Raw genomic sequence first — 25,645 nt, forward strand, 5'->3', positions numbered from 1 at the left:
TATACTTAGCATTATTGACAAGGATGAAGTTTATAATACACGGTTTCACCCTTTACCAACATTTCAAAAAATAGATGTGAAAAACAAATATCTTAGAGATATATTAGTCCTTGAAAAAAAAAACAAAAGTGGCACTGACCAGTGAAATTGCTATAGCAAGCAATTAGAGTATCTTATGTGTTTAGAGATAAGTCTTAAATACCAGGATTTGCAAGCAGAAATGTATTCATTTATTTATTGATTTTATTTATCTAACATTTGTTTACTGGGAATGTTCATTTGGAATAGAGTCCATTTTCAGCTGAGGCCCAGGGAGAAACGCTCCAGGAATTTCAGAAATAAAGCAATGTGGAAAAAGATACCCAGACAGTGCCAGTAATAGAAGGAGCAACAGAACTAATAAAAAAGAATTTACTGTCATGCTTGAATATGCTACTAGTACATGTAGCCATTTATGAACTGCAGAAGGAGGGAATTCTGGGCACACTATGGATGCTGAGAACACTCTTGGCTAACATCAAAGTGTGAGGCAATACTGATTTCATGGATTTTAATTATGCCCTGACTTGGGAATGGAGCCCATTCTCATGAAAGCATATAAAAAAACCTAAGCATTTAGCGAAATTAACCTGAGAGTCCATAACTGGGTTTTTATGCAATAGAATTGTGTATGTTGTTGTCTCTGCAGTGGAATGAGATAAAGCCATAACTATGACCAAAAATGACCCAGCTTCAACCTTCTCCAGGGAGTACAGTGATAGTCCCAGTTGTTGAGGTACACTGTTAGAGATAGACCAAGTCTAGAACCTGTGCTGTAGTAGGAATACCAACATGGAAACACGTGATCATGACCCAACATCAGCTACTTCCCATATTATTATTATGACTTCATGTGGTAGTAGGAGTAAACAACATACTGTGTAAGGCTGTGTTGGGATTTTCAAAATATATAATTTCCCACGACTTCCTCTGCACTTCTATTACATGCCCATGTGACTCTTTTAGGACCTTGAAGTGCATGCTCTTAGGACTCGTTTTGAGCCATACTGATTTTGTTACACTAAGACATAAGCACAGTGAAAATTATCATTGACTGTACTACCACAAAGCCAGCTTAAAGTACTACTTTGTTTAGTTTAACATATACTTTATTTCATAAGACAAAAAAATTAACAAAAAATCTATATCTCTTCCAGGTTTAGGTTTAATATATATCAGAGCATTCAGGCAATGATATTCTCTGTTGGCAGCGTTAATAGTAATCCAAACGTTCTTCCAAATATTTCGCTTGGCTTTAATATTTATGACTCATGTGCTGGAACAGCAAGGGCACTGGCCAGTACCATGTCACTGGTGACAGGACGCAAAGCAGAAGTGCCAAATTATCGCTGTCACATGATGATCCCACTGGCTGCTGTGATTGGTGATGGGCCTCCTCAGAACTCCATCCACATGGCTCAGATACTGTCTCTGTATGGTTACCCTCAGGTGTGTACACATCTCAGAAGAATTCTGCTTTATACCACTTTATATTTACTTTGTTTTACTGGCTACTGTTGTGACTGTTGACTATCAACACATTTTATAAGCTGTAGACATTTTAGTCTTTAGACTCTATTCATAACTGTGTATTTACACAATAGAATTGTGTATGTTGTTGTCTCTGCAGTGCAGAGAGATAAAGCCTTAACTATGACCAGAAATGACCCAAGATCAATTATCAGCCTGTTTGCTAGGGTAGCTAGCCAGGGAAGGGGGCAGTGATGAGCCAGTGCTGGTTCTTCCTTTGGGGGTGACACAGTTTGGTCCACTGCACTTCTGGCCTGCAGTGGAGGTTGGAATCTAGAAGTTAAAGAAGGCAGTATAAAAGGACTGTGGACATATCATATCTACCAAGAATCTCATTTATGCTGTTGCTGGAATCTGCACATGCAAAGAATCATGAATATGTTAATCAGAGGTATTGTGTGGGTGCAGTGGTCAAGACTGCTATGGGGATGGGGAAAGGTTATAGTAAGCCAAAATCCCTGATGGCTGCTTGGATGATGGCCTGACATAACCAGTTGTCTGGACTGTGGACATATCATATCTACCAAGAATCTCATTTATGCTGTTGCTGGGATCTGCACATGCAAAGAATCATGAATATGTTAATCAGAGGTATTGTGTGGGTGCAGTGGTCAAGACTGCTATGGGGATGGGGAAAGGTTATAGTAAGCCAAAATCCCTGATGGCTGCTTGGATGATGGCCTGACATAACCAGTTCTCACTGAAGAGGAATAACTGGGACAGAGAGATGATGGCAGAGCAGATGGTAGGAGGCAACATGGAGAAAAAGAATAAACAAATTGTGTGTGTGTGTGTGTGTGTGTGTGTGTGTGTGTGTGTGTGTGTGTGTGTGTGTGTGTGTGTGTGTGTGTGTGTGTGTGTGTGGAGGCATGCATTTATACTCATGCATGCATGTGCATGTGAGCATATGTGGGTGCCCGTCTGCATGTGCTTGTGTGCATGTGTGCTTTTATGTATGTGTGTGTGTAACCATTTATGCCTACCTGCATGGATGAGAGTTCTCACATTTTTATACTAACTATATTCTTTCATTAATTCCTCTTATATGTTTTTCAGAATTCAAGTACTTTAACATCTCTTCTCTATTTTAGTACTAGAAGTATATTCTAAATAAAGGGAAGGCATCTCTGATCAGTACAATAAAATCGTCTAAGGCCAGCTTCGAGAGAAAAATTGCACAGGACACTAAGGATAATCACAAGGCTTTCTTTAGTTATGTTAGGAACCTGGGTGGAAATTCCCAGATATGCTCAGAATTAGTCCAAAATGACAAAAAATACACCGAACCCACAGACATTGCCAACATCCTAGCTGACAGGTTCAGCGCAAACTTCTCCTCCCCTCTCCACCAAAAGGGCAAATATCTATCCCAGCAGAGTGCTGCCCCCCTGACATCTCAGATGCTCAGGTAAGAGCTGCCCTCTCCAAAGCAAAAAACACAGCATCAATGGGACCAGACGGTGTCCCGGGCTGCATCCTACATGAACTCCAAGAAGAGCTAAACCCAAACATAAAACTACTGTTCAATCTCAGCCTTACTACAGGATATGTACCCATAGAGTGGCGTACAGCAACAGTGGTCCCTCTCCACAAAGGTGGTGCCTCAACGGATCCTGGAAACTATCGCCCCATAAGCCTGACTAGCTTGGTCTGCAAAGCTATGAAAAGGATCATCATGGACCTCATAAATAAAGATATTGGGGACCTACAGACACTGGATCCTACCCAGTTCGGCTTTGTTAAGGGCAGATCCTGCCTCTTAAACCTGGTTGATTTCTTTGAAACAGTCATCAAGGCCATTGACGAGGGGAAGGTGGTCCACACAGCCTACCTGGACCTCGCAAAAGCCTTCGATACAATACCCCACTCGGGCATTATAGATAAGCTCACCAGCTTAAATATAAACCCCTATGTCACTAGATGGGTTGCAAACTGGCTCAAGGACAGAACCCACATGGTTAGAATTGCTGGAGCCATGTCAGACTCCAAATCAGTTACAAGTGGCATCCCACAAGGCTCAGTCCTGGGACCTCTCTTATTCGGTATATATTTCTCGGAGGTACAGGCCAACACGGAAGGACTGTGGCTGACCAAGTTCGCAGATGACTGCAAACTGGGTGCCATAATCGACTCTCCAGCCGACACAAGCATCCTCCAAAAGGGCCTCATAGAAACAGGCAACTGGTGCCAGAGCCATGGCCTCAAGCTAAATGCCAAAAAGTGTATAGTCATCCCCTTTGGCAAAAACAAAGTGCCCACAAATTACCACATAGGTGGTAATCCATTAAGTACAGAAGAAGTAATTAGGGACCTGGGGACCCAAGTTGATAGCAATCTCTCATTTGACAACCACGTGGCCAAAGTGGTTAGAAAAACATTTTATATAACCCACCTAATCATGAAGGGATTCACATCTAGATCAGGGGAGGTCATCATGCCTCTTTACTCATCCCTCATCAGGCCCATAATTGAGTACAATGCCCCTTTTGGGATGTACCTTACCAGACACCTGCAGCAACTGGAAAGACCCCAAAAGTACCTCACCAAGAGGATCAAAGGGCTCAAACAGATGCCATATGCTGCCCGGTTAAAGAAACTCCAGCTCTACTCAGTGGCATACCGTCTGCTCAGAGCCGATCTGTGTCTGACGTATAAAGCCATGTCCAACCCGGAATTAATGGACATGCTGCACCTCAGAAAATCTAAATCCCATCGAGCTACGCGCTCGAGAGACTTGAACCTCAGCAGTGAAATAAATAGGACATGCTGGAGGGACAGATTCATAACCCAGAGGCTCCCTTCACTCTGGAATAAAATCCCAGTCCAGGTTAGGCAGAGTCCCTCATTGACTCTCTTCAAGAGGAATCTTGATGAGTGGATGGGAGATCGTAGGTTTACCCCGGGTATCACTTATATGTCACTGTTAGACAGAGACACAGTATACTAACCTCGAAAAAGGGCATAGCAAAATTAATTTAAAATGGGTGGCGAAAGCCAAACACACTCTGGCTAGGCTTATAAATACCCTAGGGCAGATAGCCTAGTATGAACCTATGAACCTATGAAGACCAGGCCACGTATACCATGTCTGCCTGGTTTTATTCCTTCAGGTTGCCCTTTTCTCCTCTTTCATTATGTATGTTGCTTTGTTTTTTTTTGTTTGTTTATTTTTCATTCCTTGTTTCTTTCTTTTTCTTAATTCCTTACTGATTTTTCCCTTCATTCATTACCTGTCTATCTATCTATCTATCTATCTATCTATCTATCTATCTATCTATCTATCTATCTATCTCTCTGTCAATCCTGGCCTCCATTTTATTTTCTTTTCTTCTGTCTTCTGCACCCACAGACTGTTAGGGGTAGATGTCTTACTTTAACTGTTAGGTCTGTCAGTTTACTGGGGTGTGGGAATGTGTATCTAACTGCCATATTGGAAGGTGACAGGAAGTAAGGGATCAAAGTATGCTTCATAATTTACAAGAAGGATTTATTTTCTTACCGAGTCCAATTTAGGTTCCCTGCTCATTCTTCTGTCACAGATGTTCACAGACATTACAATACATTTACTCAATTCATAACTGAAGATTTTTTAAAAAAGCACATTTAAAATTTGGAAAAAGTACTCCTGCAGTTGTTGACCTTGCTGGCTGCTGAACTAGGTGTTAGCAAAACAAACTCAGAGATATATGACAATATGCCAAGGGTGGATGGGAGGATGGGGCAATGGAGAGACGTGAAAATGAAAATGAAATGAAATGATGCATGTTCTGGCTGAGTTTCAACCAGATGAAAAGTCAAAACATCAGCAGAAGGGGTGGAGGGGAAAAACCTGATAAAAAACAAGTTATAGTACTGAAATACAGCTAGGGAGTTGGACAATGTGCTTCACAGCCACACACAGCATTAGGAAAAACCTGGGGCAACTATACAACAGCACCCCTATCCAGAGGGAAAGCCATAGTTTAGTATTGGTGGCAATTTGTATTGCTAGGAGTGTTGCATAAGAAAAGAACCAGAAGTTACAAAGCACAGATTGTTACGTTTTATCAGAACAGCATGATCTCTACAAAACAAGCCTCCATGGTCATCTCCTAGACCCATGTGTTCTCTTATATTTCAGTCACAAACATGAAGAATTGAGCATCATTGTCTTTAGCAACAACCTCAGTAATTATTCTAGAACCCAAAGCTATACTGCCAGCACAGCAGTCTGATTATCTGCAATAGCCAAAGGCACTGCAGCGGGCAGTTAAGTGGAATGGGGTGTCAGCAGTCTGTAGCGGAGTGTCTGTGATTTCGCTATAAGCTCAAAGATGTGTTCACCTTTAAGAGCCTATTTAAAAAAAAAATCAGCCTTCCCGCTAATGGCAGTCTGAATAACATGAACGCTGCAGCATACATTATAATGTCACATTTCTGACCACGCCATCCATGTATCTTCAACTCATTACCATACATGCTAATTTGGCAGAGGTGACAACAACAGGCAAAAGTTTTAGTTTTCATATTTATACCTAGAAAGTATAAAGCTGCATAACATGCAATTCAAAAGGCCACACAGAATGTTGCTGGTGTGAAAAATGTTACACTTACATTCTAACATATTATGCAGGACTTTCAAAAGGTTTCCATGAGTGCAGCCATGGTGGAGTTTTATATAAGAGCGTTACAAAGTTGTCACTTTTACCTCGGCAGCTTGTACAACATAAAATATAGTGGTCATGTTTGGTACAACTGCATGGCACAGACATTGTTGTATTTAGTTCATTTCAGAAGCTGACAGCGTCTACATACCTAGCACCCTTGGAGATTTCCATGGTGAGGGATACCCCATTGACTGCAGTGCCAGAATCTTACACCCTGTTTCTACAGGGGTTCATGAAGAAATATGAATTTGATAAAAAAAATAAAAATGATAATATCTTTGCAATAAGGGTAAGCCCGCCTACCAGCCTTCATTTTAGCATGTGAATGATCTAATATCCCTTTGGCTGCATGTGACTCAAAATAAATTAAAAGGCTGAGATTAGAAAATAGCAGTCACTTAATTAGACTCTGTGACAAAATGATCCACGTAGATGAGTGTGGTCTACCTGGTTATCAAATATAGACAGATAAACACATAAGCAAGCAAACAAACAAACACTTTAAAATTAGTTCTCAGATGACCACATATTTCTACAGGATGGATGTTTAAGATGTAAGCTGAGCAAAATATGACACATACAATTTTCTGTGGATGTCTGCTGGATTCTGCCTTCATTTCTACCACCAAGAAAAATGAAGGCACATGTGGACTACATTATTAATATCTTCCAGTGATATGAGGGGTATTCTCAGACTGTGGTACATGTGGACCTCATTACTAATGCCATCCAGTGTTGTGGGTCGTATTCTCGGAGAAAGTACATGTGGACCTCATTATGAATACCACCCAGTGTTGTGAGCAGCAGACTATGATTAGTGAGCATCATTCTATGACCAAGTACATGTAGACCTCATTACTAATGGCATCTAGTGATGTGGTTGTATTCTCTGACCAAGGTACATGTGGACCTCATTACTAATGGCATCTAGTGAGGTGGGTTGTATTCTCTGACCAAGGTACATGTGGACCTCATTACTAATGGCATCTAGTGATGTGGGTTGTATTCTCTGACCAAGGTACATGTGGACCTCATTACTAATGGCATCTAGTGATGTGGGTCATATTCTCAGACTGTGGTACATGTGGACCTCATTATTTATGCCATCCAGTGTTGTGGGTGGTATTATCAGACCAGGGTACATGTGGACCACATTATGAATAGCACCCAGTGTTGTGAGCAGCAGACTATGACTAGTGAGCATCATTCTATGACCAAGTACATGTGCCTCTCATCACTAATGCCATGTAGTGTTGTGAATGATAGTCTCTGACCAATGTAAATGGGGACCTTATTACAAATGTAATCTAGTGTTCTGACTGGTATTCTCTGAATAATGTACACACGGACCTCATTATTAATATCATACTGTTCTGTGAATGGTATTCTCTGACCAGGGTACATGTGGGCATCATTACTAGTGCCATCTTGTGTTCTGAGGGGTAAGCACTGACCACTTTACAGGTGGACCTCATTATTAATACCATCCTGTGTCCTTTGACCAAGGTAAATGCGGACTGCACTGCTAATGCTATTCAGTGCTGAAAATGGTATTCTCTTACCAAGGTATATGTGGACCTCATTACTAATATCATCAAGTGTTGGCAGTAATATTCTCTGACCAAAGCACATGTGGACCTCATTACTAATGCCTTCATGTGTTGCAAGTGGTAATCTCTGACTAAGGTAATTTAAAAGTTGATTGTCAGTTTAATGATACTGTCTAAAAAAGCAGTGAATTGTGTTTGCTATATATGATTAATCCTTGCTTAACAAATCATGCTAACTTAGCTGAAACATGTTTCTTTTCCTTACCAGTCTCCTCTGTGTCTGCAGTCTATTCACTAGTTTAGGTAACATAAATAGCCAAGCTTGAACAAAGTTAGAAGATAGCTAAATCTGTAACCAGTATCCTTAACCACTCTATCAACAGACAATGTTCCTGCACTAGCAAATTCAGTCTCCTTACTCATTAACAGAATCCTTCAGGAATCCTATGTCTCTAAAATATGAAAACATAGTTTTATCATACCTATACACAAGGGGTGTGCTTCAGTAGAATTAAGTAATGACAGACCAATAACTACTCTCCTCTGCTATCACAAATACTGGAGAGGTGTGTCCACTCTCATCTACCTGAGTACCTTTTGTAAATAACCAACTGCCCTGTATGCAGAATGGTTTCCTGATCAAACCATAGAACAACAACTACTTTACTCTCCTTTCTTAAAACTATTAACTTACATTGTGACAATAACCAACTGTGTCAGCAACCTTCCTGGATCTTTACAATGCATTTGACACAGTCTCCCACTCACTGCTGCTTCAAATCCCCTAAGACTTCCACCTGCCAGATGAGACCACTCTGTAGTTCAAACGCCACCTTAGTAGCAGAACCCAGTGCACCAAATAACAAACTGCATACTCAGCCTTTCTCCCTGTGACCATAAGTGTTCCCCATGGACCTATACTTGGATCGTTATTATTCAATATATTCATTAATAACTTACACAGTGCATCAGGCCCCTTTGCTATAGTACACCAATGATTCTACACTCATTTGCTCATCCCTTTCCTTAACTGATCTTCAACACACAGCATTAGGCCCCTTCACCATCATTCAGAACACCGATGATTCTGCACTCATTTGCTCATCCCCTTCCTTAAATGAGCTTCAACACACTGCATCAGGTCCCTGTAGCATCATTCAGTATATTGATTATTCTACTCTCATTTGCTCATCCCCTTCCTTAAATGGGTTTCAGTCAGTCATTTTAGCTACATACTTTTCTACTGAGCATTGGTGGAACACTCTAACCTAATACTCAGTGCTAAATAGACTAAGGTTATGCTTTTCCTGACAAAAACGTCATCTTCTAACCCATCTAATTTTGCTGTACTATCCTTAGAGAATACAATACTAGAAATAATTTTAAATGCAAATTTACTAGGTGTTCTCCTCAACAGTAATCTTAGGTGTGATCTATATATTAGTAACAACATTAAAAACACATCAGAAGCTTCTATAAAGCAAAGTATTACCTGACTGAACATGCTAGAAAATTAACTGCCACATCCTACCTGCTTTCTAGTCTACTTTATGCAGCTCCATTATTCACCAATCCACACTCCATTCAGCTATATAGACTGGAGCAATGCTATTACAAAATAGCAAAATTTGCTACTGCCCTCCTAAGTAGAAAACATTGTTGCACTGCAGTAAAAAAAGTGAAGTGGGTGGAGTTTCCCAGATATCTTAAATACGCACACCTAAATTCAAACACTTTATTGCCTATCAGCACTCAAAGTGCCCAGTATTAATACCACTGCAAATCTGGTAATCCCCCACCAGAGAAATATGCTCCCAAGACAAATTTCTTGCCTACTGACAAAAGTCACATAACTGTCGTGATGATACACTATCTTCCCATAATCTGGCCAGACTCTGGAACCTGACTGATCTTTCTCTCAGCCGTATTGAGAACTCTTGTACCCGCACACTCACTTTCTAAAAATGCAGCTATGGCACTGTTCTACCACACCTGGATAAACTTTTCTACAACAGCCTTCCTAACTCACATTTCCATGAAACTCAGCTGTCTTTAAACACAACATAGATTTCCTTTTGTGTGTATATATATATATATATATATATATATATATATATATATATATATATATATATATATATATATATATATATATATGCACGTATCACTTCACCTAAAACTCATTTCACCTAAACTCTCAATTCACCTAAACCAAATCACCTAACGTTCATTTCACCTAAAACTCATTTCACTGACAAGTAGTACAATAAAGCAAATCAAAGGTATATGTCCTTTTCCTCACTGTAGTGCGATCCTGGTGTTTCCTTTCCTTTCCTTTCCATCTCATGCATTCTGCTTTAGTCAGTCTTTTATTCTCCTCTCATGCCTCTCCTTTAATCCCCTCCCATCACCCCAACTTTCTACTTTTAAGAATCCCTTCATTCCCCCCTCACTTATCCTTTCCCCTTTCTCTTTTCTCTCTCTACCCAATAGCTATCAGAAAATGTATTCATAATCTCATTCACTTCTTCTTGTAGCCTTATCTGAGAAAAATAAATACAGTTTTACTATTTATTTTGTGTTTGTAACTGTAAGACTGTCACAATCATAATTGTGTATACTGCTACCTGGTAGTTTTTGCTCATTGCTCATACATTTACATCTGCATATTGTATGAATAATTATTTTTCTTATAACACTTTTCTTGAAGTGTTTTGGATTTCTATCCTGTGCACTAATTCTCGTACGGTCAAGAATGCCAATTTGTTGTGGTTACTATTAATTGTATGAATGTAACAGATACATTTTTGTTTTTCGTTATCACTTCTTTGAAAATCATTGTCCATATGTTTTGGAGCTTTTCTGCCCCAGCCTATACAGAAAGTGGATAACACCCATTCAAACCTTCTGAGTTAGCAAATACAAAATTTAGGGTTGCCACCTTTTCAAATGCCCAAACTGGGACATTTTTTGTAGAAATGTGAGATTTTGCAGGACAAAACATACCCAGGGCCAGTGCAAAGTACAGAATTTCACTTTTTTGCCCAAATAAAACATTATTCTTGTAGCATTCAAGTTGATTATGCTATTTTATATAACATTTAAGTGTTTCAGCTACATAATTAACTGTTTTTTGCAACTATTAAACAAAACTTGGGAAATATTTTTTGTCTGAGGAAGTTTTAATTATTGGAGTAAGACGAAAGAGCTTACTTTATTGTTTGTTGGCATTAAAACTGTCTTGTGGAATTCACTGCAGCTAGTGGTACTTATTTTATTTGAAATATTTTTGTCCTAAAATCTTAGGACATTTGCCATTTTTTAGGTGTTTTTTCCCACAGGACACAACTGCCCAAAGAGTCACTTTCTCTCACAAAGAGGGACAGGTGGTAACCCTAACAATATCTCTGTTAACAGACAACCTTAGCACTTCTCTACTTTCTATTCAACCTACTCCATCTTTTCTCATAAACTCTCATTAACTCTCAAAATTCACTTTCTCACTGCCTTCTTCCCTCCCCAGTCTCTGTTCCTCTGCTGTCTTTCCTATCATTTATCAACCTACCTTTTCTTTCAGTCTTAATGTTAACTCAAATTATTACTATCTGTATAGTACTGTTGCGTTGTTTGTCATTAGTTTTGCCCAAGACACTTTTTTATTTTTATTCTTATTCTTATTTTTCTTTGTTCTTTTTAGGATGCCAGTATATTAGTTTTCATGCTGAGAAAGTATGTAGTTACAACAAAAGCTTATTCATGCAATAAGAAACAGTGCTATTCAAAACATTGTTGCATTTAATATAGTATAATGTAACAAATTATGTTTCTGCTTTTATACGATGAAGTATCAATATAGAAACTGACTCAAGGAAGAGAAATAATCTTTTAAATATAGTATAATGTAATATAATAGTGTTTTATTTATTAAGCAACAATGTTGCTTTTAGAGATTTTGCAGTAAGTGCAAGCAGAATGATGTCATCTTCTTTCCCTTTGTGGGATTGGAGGTCTGATTTTTTAAATAAAAGGCGCAATTTTATGTATTGTTTTTCATTAAACGTCTGAAGAAGCAAGGATGTTTCCTTGCAAATTCGTTTACCATTTACAATTAAAACAGTTCTTTATATCACCCTGACCATGTTTTGGATTACACTTGTGGTTGGAAGTCTCTTTACGTTATTGTTGTGTGATCCATTTGTCCTTGGATTTGGTGGGTTTATTTTCTGGACTCATTTTCTAATTATGCTTATACAGTGCATGTAATTTTCTTTTACTATGTTCAGTACATGTAACCCCTTTATTTTCATGCAAAAATGTCTACTGTTCATGTGAAAATGTACTGCACGTATAAAAATGTTTTTAGTTTTTATATAATATATGCAAGTTAACCATGGGGTTTTTGTCCCTGAGACTCTGCTGGCAATGGAGTTCTACCTAGTTGGACTTTCCTATTCAACTTAGACAAATAACTAAATACATGCATACATACATACATACATAAATAAGTAACAAACGCTTATTCAACCATAGCTAGCTACAGACCCTCAACCATGACTCAGGGGGCCCACTCCACCTATCTGGACTTACTTGAATCCATCAAGATTCAACCCTCTACCCTGATCCTGGGTGACTTTAACTACCCAACTATTAGCTGGAAGACCTATTCTAGCTCAAACACAAATGCCCAGAGACTTCTTGACTTCATTGATGCCAATGCACTGGATCAGCTGGTCGACACCCCCACAAGAGGTGAAAATATCCTGGACCTGGTACTAACCAACATGAGTAGCCACTGTAGCATCCCTACAGTGTCATCTTCCTTAGTAAGATCCGACCATAAAGCAATCACTTTCAAAGTCACCATCTCACCTGACCCCCCCCCCCACCCTTGCCAGGGTTGAACAAAAAAACTTTTCCAAATCTGACTACAACACCCTGAGAGCAGATACAAGCAGCTTCACAACCACCATCTCTTCAGTTGCAACAAGCACTAATGTCCAAGCCTACACCAAAAAACTATATGAGCACCTATATAGCTGTATGGATTCAGCAATACCTGACAGGACCAAATCATCTTCCTCAAGAAAGAGTAAACTTGTCTGGTGGACAGCAGAAATAAACAGACTCTATAATAAAAGGAAAGATTGCTGTCCAGTGCCAAGAAAGAGCAGGTGCCAAGTTGGAAGCTATCTCTCCTTTGTCTGAACAAGCAAATAAGTTCACTGGTGAAATCCTCTAAGGCTAAGTTCAAGTCCAGATTGGTCACATCCACTAAGGACAATCACAAGACCTACTTTGCATATGTCTGCAATCTCAAAGGTAACTCCCAAATCTACTCTGAGTTGGTGGTCAAGAATACCGCATACACAAATGCCATAGATATAGCCAACCTACTGGCAAACAAGTTCAGTGAAAACTTCACCCCCCTGTCCACCCCATCAGTAAACCAGGACATCCCCAATACCTGCCCCCCCTCATAACCAGGGAGCAGGTCATTAATGCCCTCTCAAAGGCAAAAAATACAGCCTCCATGGGACCTAACAACATCCCTGGCTGTGTTCTACATGACCTCAGGTAAGAGCTCTCAGCACCACTAGGCACTCTATTCATTCAAAGCCTGTGCACCGGCTTCATCCCAGCAGAATGGAGGACAGCCACTGTCATCCCTCTACACAAAAGTGGAGCATCCAGTGACCCAGGCAATTATAGGCCCATCAGCCTAACTAGACTGATCTGCAAGGCCATGAAACGCATTATCATGGACCTGTTAAAGAAGGATATTGGCAACCTCTAAACGTTTGATCCCAAACAGTTTGGTTTTCTCAAAGAGAAATCATGCCTGTTAAACTTGGTCACCTTCTTCGAAACAGTCACCAAAGCCATGGATGCGAGGAAGACTGTGCATACCACCTACCTTGACCTAGAAAAAAGCTTTCAACACTATTCCCCACCCGGGCATAATAGATAAACTCTCCCAGCTAGGCATTAACCCATATGTTACCAGATGGGTAGCTAACTGACTCACTGATAAAACCCACTCAGTCAAAATAGGGAAAGCCACCTCTAGTAGTAGAGCTGTAACAAGCAACGTACCCCAAGTATTGGTCTTGGGGCCTCTACTGTTTGGGACATACTTTTCTGATGTGCAAGCCAAAACCAGTGACTTGGGCAGAAAATTTGATAGCAACATGACTTTTGACCACTATGTTGCCTCTGTTGTATGGAAGGATTTCTACATGGCCCACCTCATAAGTAAGGGTATTTCATCCAGGAACAAGGAGGTCATAACATCCCTGTACTCCTCCCTTATCAGACCCATTATTGAGTACAATGCCCCCTTTGGCATGTAACTTGCCAAGCACATGCAGCAGTTGGAGAGACCACAGAGGTTCCTGACCAGGAAAATCCAGGGTCTCAAACACCTATCCTATACAGATAGACTAAAAGCCTTGTCCCTCTACTCAGTCTCATACAGACTGCTCAGAGGTGACCTGTGTCTGGCATACAAGGCCATCTCAGACGCAGCCTTGATGGAGTTGCTGCATATCCGTAAGTCAGACGCCACTCACACAACCCAAATGCAAGGCCTCAACCTGGTCTGTGACGTTAATAGAACTTGTTGGCGGGATAGATTTGTGTCCCAATGACTCCCCCATCTGTGGAAGAGACTCCCTCTCCATGTCAAGCAGGGTACCTCACTAGCCCTCTATAAGATGACTGGATGGGAGACATAAAATATACCCCTGGGATCCCACCTGTGTCCCTGCTGGACAGGTAAAACAGGTGCTGAATTTGTGGGAACATGGGGGAAATTCTTGGCTAGGCTTATAAGGGCCTCCTGGCCAATAGCCTAGTATCATCCTATGTACCTATGAACCTATAAAATAAGTAAGCAAGTAAAGAAATAAATGTTCTGACTCACAGATGACCAACATCACATTTCACAGAGATTTTGGCCTGGAATAATATCTATGAGCCTGAAGAAAAGCAAGTATTTCAAGTTTAGCATTCAAATTTACCAAAAAGAAAATCTTTACCTATATATCAATTTTCTCTTAAAAAATACCTTTGCTTCTTTTTTTTTATTTCATTTGCATTTTTTCAATACTTTTCCTTCCTTTTAATCCAATCACAAAAAAATTATTTATTACTCTAATTTTTTTCTGCATTTGATTTTACAGTCTTCTGCACACAGTTTTCTGTAAAATTGTGTTTTCTTCTGGTGCTCATAAAAGAAACTGTTAAATTATATAGAACATTTGACAGAGGCAAGTCAGTGAGTAGGGGAAGGAGAGGTGATACTGCCCAAAGGAGTCTAAGAGTGACTGATCAAAATGTCAAAATGTTGAACGTATAAGATCGACAAAAACATTTTGAACATACATATTAAAACACTGAGCTTACATAAAGACTGTGAAAAGAAAACAATTTCCATTTTGCTATCTTTAAACCAATTGCAAAAAGAAAATGATTTCTATTTTGTGATCTTTAAACCAAAACCCTGCCATAACATTTAGACCTAATTTGTCTGAACAGCTGTGGCATTATGGAAAGTCTCTTTTAATTATGGTGTAGGATTAGGGTCATGGGAGGGTTAGGGTTAGCACGCATTACTAAGGTGGCACCGTTTTTAGTATTTTGTTTATATTATATACCATGACCAATCAGTGAATTGTCACTCTCTTTTCCTTTTAATACTGTAATATCAGTGAATTGTCACTCTGTTTTCCTTTTAATACTGTAATATTAGCAGCTATGTACACTTTATTTACAATGAGTTATCCATATGAAAATGAGATGCAAGATTAATTGCTATATTAAGACATGTCACCTCAAAATGTCAAAAGAAAATAATGCCTTACTGCTCATAGCCCTTCCCCGGCCTGTGTGTCTGTTCAGTACTTATTCTCTCTTTACCAGAGAGGTCAACACTTCCAGTGCTCGGTGTCATGCTGTACAGGGCTCTTGGCCTGTGTATTTCTGCACAGTACTTCCTCTCTCTACTACAGAAGCCCACATCTCCCTATCTCTCTGTCTCCTTTTTGTCTCAGCCTTCTCTTTTCCCTGTCTCTTTCTAGTTTCTCTTTTTTTTCTCATCTCTCTCCTCTCTCCCTCTCTCTATATATCTCTGACCCTCCTTTTCATAAGAAAGATGGGCATGGCTTCCTCCAATTAGGTCAAGCCAGATCCTCCTCCTAGAATAACCTGGAACTGCAGCTTCACACACCCCACAACAGTCACTAGGAGGCAGTATACCACAATAACAATGTGTCCTAGATGGAAAATGGTGTGCAGTATGGTTGCAGCAATGAATTTCAAAATATTCACAGGATTAACTGTGTCTTATTGGATATTCTCAAGTGAGCACTGTTCTAAAATGTAACTGATGGAACAAGTAAAGAAGATGTCAAAGTTGCAAGAATTGAAAAGAGGCCAGAGGTTAAGACAGAGACTGTAAGCAGTGAATTGTGAGTTGTGAATGAAGTTGAACACTAGATCTTAGCAATAGCTTTATTATAGTCTGGCCAAAAGACAGATCTGGTAGGTGGGTAGCTCCCAGATCTAGGACGTAAAAACCCTGGAACATCTGGAAGTGGGGAACACAGCAGCTGAGGAATAGCAGAACTGATAGGATCTGGGTTAGGTGAGAAGAGAGCTGCAAGGAGCTAAACAAGTGGAAAGTAAGGAATGGAAAGAGGAGATTGTATCAAGAGGGAGCAGACAGAGTAGCCAAGAACCTTTGCAGGTGCTGCCAGGGTAACATATAAATAGGCCAAAAGAGTAAACACTGTGTGCCTAATTTTCTAGGAAAGCAGAATGCACATCCAGTAGATAATATAATCATCAAGAACTGGTGTGCAAATCAGTACTCTAAATGTCTGGATATATCTGCTTTAATTCATGTGGGCAGGAAACCCTTAATGATGTATGTTTTAGAACTGCACTGTTATTACAAACATTCTAGGAAATGCTTTGTTGAGTGGGGTTATGAGTAACTAAACCTCTGACTCACTACATAACAATGTTAATATGTAAAGATGGTATTACAATGTATAGTCTTGTCTACTGGTTTCGGAAAAGTTGTTAGATGATAAAAGTCCCTGCAGACATATTTGATTAACTAAATATTTAAAGGGGGCAGGGATGGAGTTTAAAAGCTAAATTATGAGTATAAGGATAGTGAATATAGGGAATAAATGAGCAGTGACATGCTATACACACTAAACATCAACATTTACCCCTAAACATCACAGCTGAATGCACACTGTCTCTAGGACCTTTCAACCACGGCTTCTTTTTTTGCAAAATTTTTCGACTTCGCTTCTTTCTTTTAGATGCTGTACAGGTTTCTACACTGTTGGAATTTGAAGTTAGAGTCATGCATCTTTTATAATATCATGGACACGTTATTATCTAACATTTTTAGATAATCTATTAATATGTAATGATGATAATTTCATTATGTTGCTTGATTATTGTTGCTGCTGAAGTTAGTGTTTTGCTGTGTTAATAAAAATTGTTAAAAAACATAAATTGTGAACTGTAGATTGAGAAGCCAGACATTTGCTTAATGGAACATTTCTCAAATAGGGAGGCCAGCCTCAATTATGAAAATGTTTTGTGCTTAAGGATATAACTGTTCAATATTGTTTTATTAGGGGGTATCAGCCTAGATTTAGAAGACTAAGTTACTGAGCATTTCTCTGATTGTAAATCAATGTAAATCAGTAATATACTAAAGTGAATATTTTTTTCAAGTCTGTGCATGTTGGGGCATTGTGTGTGTGTGTGTGTGTGTGTGTGCATGTGTGCGTGCATGAGGGTGTGTGTGTGTGTGTGTGTGTGTGTGTGTGTGTGTGTGTGTGTGTGTGTGTGTGTGTGTGTGTGTGTGTGTGTGTGTGTGTGTGTGCGCATGTATATATGTGTGCATGTGTGAGTGTGTGTGTGTGTGTGTGTGTGTGTGTGTGTGTGTGTGTGTGTGTGTGTGTGTGTGTGTATGTACATGTTTATGTGTAAAATACTTTTTATATTCAAATGTCTATGGTAGGCTCAATAATTTTTCTTTGGTTTGAGGGAAGCTCACAGTGATACTAACAGCCTCTTGTGAACCTATGACCTAATGTAATGGTTCTGTGAAAGGACTTAAACATGCCATTTTTCAGTACACATTTCTTATGCCTGCATGATTAAAGTGAACAGTTTGTATTTGGACATTTAGAAGAGACGTGTTCCAGCTACCTTCATTTAGAAAATATGTGCAATGGTGTTAGTTTCTAATGCTGTTATGAGTCAATACACACACACACACACACACACACACACACACACACACACACACACACACACACACACACACACACACACACACACACACTCTTGACATTAAGCTTTTTCTAATGTGAAAAAAAATTTTTTCAGGTTACATATTCTATCAAGGAAAATGCTCAGAGTAGTAGCAGGCAGTTGCTGTCTACATTTCTTGGGCTTGCTCAAACTCTTACAGCTTCCTCTTTTTGTATACTTCATGTGTTGGCACATTTTGGTTGGAGATGGGTTGGTATCTTGGCAGACGAAAGTGATTATGGCTCACAGCACAGCCAGGGCATAGCAGAACAGATTTCCAGGTTTGGTGTTTGCCTAGCTTTTTCAGAAACCATACCAGTAACATACAATGGGAAGAGGACACGCCAAGTTATCAACATAATTAAGAAATCAACAGCAAGTGTTGTTTTAGCATTTTCCTATGGAGAAAGCCTGCAGCCAGTAATGGAAGAGATTGCAAGAAGCAACATCACAGAGAAACTGTGGATTGCAGTTGATGGATGGTACTTCTCTGCCATGTTTTCTAATGGAATATTCTGGGAAACATTAAACAGTACTATTGGAGTTCTCAGCCGCATTGAAGAGATACCTAAATTTAAAGATTACTTCAAGTACATTCAACCTTTTAGATTTCCTAATGATATTTTTATTAAGGAATTTTGGGCAAAAAAGTTTCACTGCGAATGGCAAAACTATAGTAAAAGTCCAACAGATGTGATATATGGAGCTGGACCCAATGTTTGTACAGGAGAAGAGAAATTACTTGACCTGAGTGTGGAGTCATTAGATTATACAGTTTATAATGCAGTCAACATTATAGTGCAAGCATTACAGGACCTACATGCATGTATACCTGGGAATGGGCCATTTAAAAACAGAACATGTGCAGACGTGCATCAGTATAAACCATGGCAGGTAAGGCAGAACTTATATTTTAAATAGTTTGTTTCTATATTTGTTTATAGGATTGAGAAAGAAAAGCACCCAAAATGTATACTGTATTTGGGGTGCACATTATGAAGTGGGCTATATGTACTCCTCTTTCTAACTATAGCAGTGTTGCCATGGGCACTAAAAAAAGATAGAAAAATCAGTCCAGGCCATCAGTAAAAATGTAGAAGCTTTATTTAAATCCACAATAAAATTCACAGATGAGCGCTTTCGTCTCCTACAAGACTTCATCAGATGATGAAGTCTTGCAGGAGATGAAAGCGCTCATCTGTGAATTTTATTGTGGATTTATATAAAGTTTCTACGTTTTTACTGGTGGCCTGGACTGATTTTTCTACTTTTGAGTGAGTTTTTCAGTTTTAGTGTGGTTTCACTAAAAAATGATAACCAGATGAAGTGGCTAATTCATCAAAAAGAAGACCCTACTAAAACAATTAAAAGCAAGCATTTCTCAGTGTTGATTGTTAGTTTGCAATTGCAGGGCACTGGTAATGGTGTGATAATATTTAATGGTACAGAATGTTTTTGTAGTATACTGACTGTCATTTTCATTGAAAAATGAAATGAAATGAATGAGTAACAATGAATCATTATGATAATAAAATAGTAACACAAATAAATAACAAGGTAAATAAATAACTACTGGAATTTAAATATTGATATGATCTCACTGCACTGTCAGGGGTAAGTTAATACAATGGCAGCAGTTGTATATAAGTGAGTGGAAAAGGAGTGTGTGTGTGTGTGTGTGTGTGTGTGTGTGTGTGTGTGTGTGTGTGTGTGTGTGTGTGTGTGTGTGTGTGTAAAATTTAACAGATAATTCAGAATGTATTTAAATAAATATTATTTCACAGAGAGGGCATTTGAGCCCTAATACACATTGCTAGTTTTCATGTAAGTGTGTCGTGCACTGATGGGGTGCACAGATGTGTCATGCAGCTGGACTTATGGAGCAGGGAAAGAAAGAGGAAGTTAAATAATATTTTGGACCTAGAAGGCCAGTAATAATATATTAGTTTTTATTTTTTTATTTATAATTAGGTGAATAAACTGCAAAACACAGAGGTGATTGTTAGGGCTTTGTTAACTCTAAATCATCTGAAATCAAAATACTCTCTTAATGTATTCAACTTTCTGTTACAGAACAACAGAGCAGCATTGAAAAAAGTGCAGCCAACTAACTTAAAAGACAAACTAAGGGACAGCTGATTATTTTGAAATGAACTGACAGATGATCATTCTCATTATTTGCTTAAATACAGACTGTAAAACATATTAGAGAGAATGTCCAACTCCATAAATTAATAAGGTGCAAAAGATGAATCCAGAGGAGAAACCTGTCCATACCCAGAACCTTTGCCTTATAGCTTGTATAGTCCAGTTCACGAAGTTCTGCATGTCAGCTATTCACTGATCTATTTTATAAAACTGTTTAAAATACCCAAATTAATCTTTTTTCAATTAATAACTGATGGGCTATCCTATCAAATGTAGAAATAAAGTCTATATTGATCACATCAGCCTGAAGTTTACTTTGCATTCACTTAAAACATTTCCATTAAAATTGTGTTTATAATAACAATTCTACTTTTACGATAGGTGTGCTGATGTATATTAACCAGTCCATCTGTCCTCAGTTCTTCTAACAACTTCTGCTGTGCCATTAGTTACGGCAGAATATTAAGGTTATGAACTATTAATAAGCTATTTCGTGTGGAAAAGGATTTGATTCCCTTTCATTTGCATTCTGTGTGACCTTGAGCCAGTCACGTACCTAGACAGTGCTTTGGGACAAATGAGAATGTGGAATATGCTCCTTAAAACTCTCCTAGATGTAACCCTAAAAACTACGTGTAAACCTATAATAAAGAAGGGGGTCAAATAATGCATCACTCAATAGATCTTCTATTCTGCCTGGTGTCAGATCTGGACTCATGTTACAGGCTGGTTTTATGTTGGGTGGTGATTTTTGTGCCATATCTGTGGATATTTCTGGGCATAGACAGTCAAATCAACAAGGAGAGTACAGAATCGGTGTTTACCTTTTATCCTATGGGTTGTAAAAACTAAGTGTTAAAAACACTTATTATGACAATTATTTTATTAGTCATCCTCCCAAAAAGTTTTACAGGACAGTACTGACAATTTTTAGCTGATTGATAACACACTGAAAAAAGACAATGTTAAATGCATCATCATCCCCTTTGGGGAGAGTGACAGCCCCACAAATTATCACATTAATAACATTGTCCTAAGCACTCAATCAGTTGTGAGGGATTTGGGGACTCAGGTTGATAGCAACCTGAATTTTGACCACCATGTTGCTTCCATGGTATGGAAAGCCTTCTACATGGCCCACCTCATAAGTAAGCGTATCTCATCCAGGAACAAGGAGGTTATAACATCCCTGTATTCTTCCCTTATAAGGTCCATTATTGAGTACAACGCACCTTTCGGCATGTACCTCGCAAAGCACATGCAGCAGCTGGAGAGAACACAGAGGTTCCTCACCAGGAGAATCCAGGGCCTCAAACATCTACCATACACAGATAGGCTAAAAGCCCTATCTCTCTACTCAGTTTCATGCAGACTCCTCAGAGGTGACCTGTGTCTGGCATGCAAGGCCATCTCATACCCAGCCTTGATGGAGTTGCATATCTGTAAGTCAAACTTCACTCATGCAACCTGCACACAAGGCCTCAACCTGGTCTATAACATTAATAGAATTTGTTGGTGGCATAGAATTGTGTCCCAAAGACTCTCACATCTATGGAATAGACTCCCACTCCACGTCAAGCATGGTACCTCACTAGCCATCTTTAAGAGGAACCTGGACAACTGGATGGGAAACAGAAAATACACCCCTGGAATCCCACCTGTGTCCCTGCTGGACTTTGTGGGAACATGGGAAAAATTCTTGGCTAAGCTTATAAGGGTCTCCAGGCCAACCCTTATTTATGAGGTGGGCCATGTAGAATGCCTTCTGTACAATGGAGGCAATGTGGTAGTCAAATGTCAGGTTGCTATCAACCTGGGTGCCCAAGTCCCTCATGACTGATTGCATTCTTAGTACGCTGTTATTAATGTGATAAATAGTGGGGACACCATTTTGCCCAAAGGGGATAATGATGTATTTCATGGCATTCAGATTGAGGCCATGCTTCTGGCATCAGTCATTAGTTTGGGTAAGACCCTCTAGGAGGATGTTCACATCACTAGGGGAATTTAAGACAGTGTCCAGCCTGCAGTCATCTGCAAACTTGGTCAGCCACAGACCACTGGTTTTGACTTGCATCTCAGAAAAGTATATCCCAAACAGTAGAGGCCACAAGACTGATCCCTGGGGTACAAAAGTATAGGCCCATTGAAATGTGGGATTCCCCTTTGTTATGCAGGTGAATGCACACACACACACACACACACACACACACACACACACACACACACACACACACACACACACACACACACACACACACACACACACACACACAAACACACCCTAAGTTGACCGGAGTGAGATTAGAACCCCTACCTATCTAGTGTTACACACTACAGATGACAGTATTTACAGTAAAAATCACTTGTTATTGGGCTCTTTGTAGAGGTGAACTCCCAAGTTCTAACTTCCTTGGTAATGTCTGAGAGCAAGTTGGCTATCCACTGGGTGACATAAGGGTTTGTACCTAACCTTTTGAGTTTGTCAATAGTACCTGGGTGGGGCATTGCGTCAAATGCCTTGGCCAGGTAAAAGTAAGCATTGTGAACCATTTTGCTGTAATTTATTGCTTTGGTGACCTTCTCAAAGAAGTCCACCAGGTTGAGTAGGCATGACCTGCCTTTAATAAAACCAAATTGGGTTGGGTCCAGTGTCTGGAGGTTTTCTATGTCATTATTGATCATTTCTATGATAATTCTTCCCATGGCTTTACATATGAGATTAGTGAGACTTATAGGTCTTATAGTTTCCAGGGTCTATAGATAGCCCACCTTTGTGCAGAGGGATGACTGCAGCTGTTCTCCATTCATGAGGTATGAAGCCTATTTGGAGGCTATAATGAAACAGCAATTCCTCAGGGCCTGATAGGTTATGTTTCATGCTATTTAGAAGGCATCCTGAGATATTGTCTGGGCCCATTGGTGCTGTGTTCTTGGTCTTAGAGAGAGCATTAAGGACCTGTCCCCTGGTGATAGCAGAGGGAGTTATATTTGATGGTATTCCTAAGGAAAGGTTAAGGGGAAGAGAGGGGTAAAGTTGAAGCTGAATTTGTTAGCCAGTAAGTTTGCTATATTTTCTGGATCAGTATATATGGCTCCATAAAGAATGAGCTCTGCACACAACTGTGTATTGCCTTTGAGGTTGCCGAAATAACTAAAGAATGCCTAGTGGCTGTCCATAGCCTGGGAGGCCAAAACCTCAGATTTGACTTTGGTAGAATTTATTTGTGTTTTGAGTTGTTTGTTTAGTTTGATGAGAGTGATTTTATCCTGCTGGGTGCTGCACCTCCTAATTAAATCTCTGTGCCTGTACGTTGGGTGCCATATATGATTCTCAGTTAACAGTGGGTAATTAAAATCGCCCATTAATATGCTATTGGGTTGGATGGTGAGTGTTTCCAATAAGTTTAAATACATGTTATGGGATTCCTTGGTCATGGGGGACCTATAGCTTACAAGGAAATGGCATGGGATTTTGCCTACTGGAATTTGAATGTGGGGAAGCTCATGTGCATTGTCCTGTTTGACCAACCTTGAGGTATATTTATTTTTGTTGTAGATCGAGACACCTTCACCTTTAGTCCCTGTATGTGCAGGACCAGGTCTAAATGTGTGGAAGGCATTATAACCTTGCACTGCCAGTGTGCTCTCTGCAGCCTTAAACCATGTCTCAGTGAATGCACAGATGTCAGCATGTCTAGGGTGAGTCAGTCTTCTAAGAAGTGGAGTTTTTTGTTTAGACTCCTAGCACTGAGCAGTAATACCTTTAATTTTTCTTGGTTTTAATTTGCTATGTCAGCCATACTTTTAGTTTGGCATTGCCTAATAAAGGCTCTATGGGGAGGACAATGTGTTAGCTAATATTTAAAAGACTAAAAGGTGCAGGCCATCCCTGGCAATGGAGCATGGTTTGTTGACCATCTCCTTCCATGCTGACAAATATTGCACCCCCTTTGAATGACACCAAACACTAAGCCAATTATTATTTTCAATCATATTTTGTTTGTATTGTGGCATCATCCTTGGAGAAAGTAAAATGCTGCTCAGTGCTAGGCTCATATCAATGTGGGGCACATATTCTCAGAGGTCCATGATGTCTTTCTTCATATAGTCTAAGGAGGTACATCTCAGGTCATTTACATCTACATGGACTATGACTGAGTCATCCTGGTACTTCTGTTCCAATGACCTGAGTGCATGTGTAATGTGGAGTATACTGACCCCTGATAAGCAACTGACCATGATTTTCACCTTACTCAACCTGGTGATAGAGACATCAGTGTGTCTCACAATGGTGTATCCAATGATCATAATGTTGGACTGTGTGGTGGGTTGTCTTATGGGCTTAGAAGTAGAGGCTCCATCGGTTTATAGGTTCATAGGTGTGTACTAGGCTAATGGCTCTGGAGCCTTTATAAGCCTAGCCCATAGAAGTGCCCTGTCATTGTGCCTCCCAACATTAGTTCCCAGTGCCACTATTAAGTAGAGCCACTGGAGTGATCCCCGGGGTGAACTTTCTATTTCCCATCCACTCATCAAGATTTCTCTTGAAGATGGCCAGTGAGGTGCTCTGCTTGAAATGTATGGGGAGTCTATTCCAAAACATGGGAAGTCTCTGGGTTATGAACTTGTCCCTCCAGCATGTTCTGTTGATTGTGGTAATGAGGTTGAGGTCTCTGGAGTGTGTGGTGTGGAGTGATTGGGATTTCTTTAGATGTAGCATTTTTTAACAGAGCTGGGTCAGACATGGATTTGTAAGTTAAGCAGAGATCACCTCTTAGTAGACAGAGAATAGCTGGAGTTTTTTTAGTCTGTCCATGTAGGACATGTGCTTAAGGCCTAGGATCCTCTTCATGAGGTACTTTTGTGGCCTCTCCAGCTGTTGCAGGTGTCTAGTGAGGTACATTCCAAATGGAGCATTATACTCTATGATTGGTCTAATGAGGGAAGAGTTGAGAGAAATGATGACCTCTTTCTTCCTGGATGCAAAACCCTTGGTAATGAGATGTGCCACATAGAAGGACTGTTTGACCACAGTGGCAATGTGGTGGTCGAAGGAGAGGTTGCTATCAACCTGTGTCCCCAGATATCTTATAATGCCTTCAGTGTTCAGTGGGCTCCCATCGATGTGGTAATTAGTGGGAACTGAGTTTTTCCCAAAAGGGATGACAACGTATATTTTGGCATTGAGCTTAAGGCTATGGTTTCTATTCCAGCCATTGGTCTCAGTGAGGCCCTTCTGTAGGATGTCTGCATCACTTGGGGAGTTAATAATGGCTCCCAGCTTGCAGTCATCTGCAAACTTGGTCAGCTAGAGTCCCTCCATGTTGACCTGGACGTCTGAGAAGTAGATGCCAAACAGGAGATGACCCAGGACCAATCCCTGTG

The 25,645-nt window shown here is 39.8% G+C and overlaps 1 protein-coding gene across 1 annotated transcript in view; it reads left to right on the plus strand.

The window, feature by feature from the left end:
* Window positions 1-1,230: 1,230 nt before the first annotated feature.
* The window catches only part of LOC122797818 (extracellular calcium-sensing receptor-like), a 98,423-nt gene continuing 74,008 nt past the window's right edge, over window positions 1,231-25,645 (plus strand). The window contains exons 1-2 of the mRNA XM_044066340.1: window positions 1,231-1,488; window positions 18,185-19,003. Coding sequence (XP_043922275.1) covers window positions 1,231-1,488; window positions 18,185-19,003 — 1,077 coding nt within the window. The remainder of the gene's footprint in view (window positions 1,489-18,184; window positions 19,004-25,645) is intronic.

Source organism: Protopterus annectens, chromosome 3.part1, assembly GCF_019279795.1.
Source record: "Protopterus annectens isolate FY-2018-M chromosome 3.part1, PAN1.0, whole genome shotgun sequence".
Taxonomy (NCBI): Eukaryota; Metazoa; Chordata; order Ceratodontiformes; family Protopteridae; genus Protopterus; species Protopterus annectens.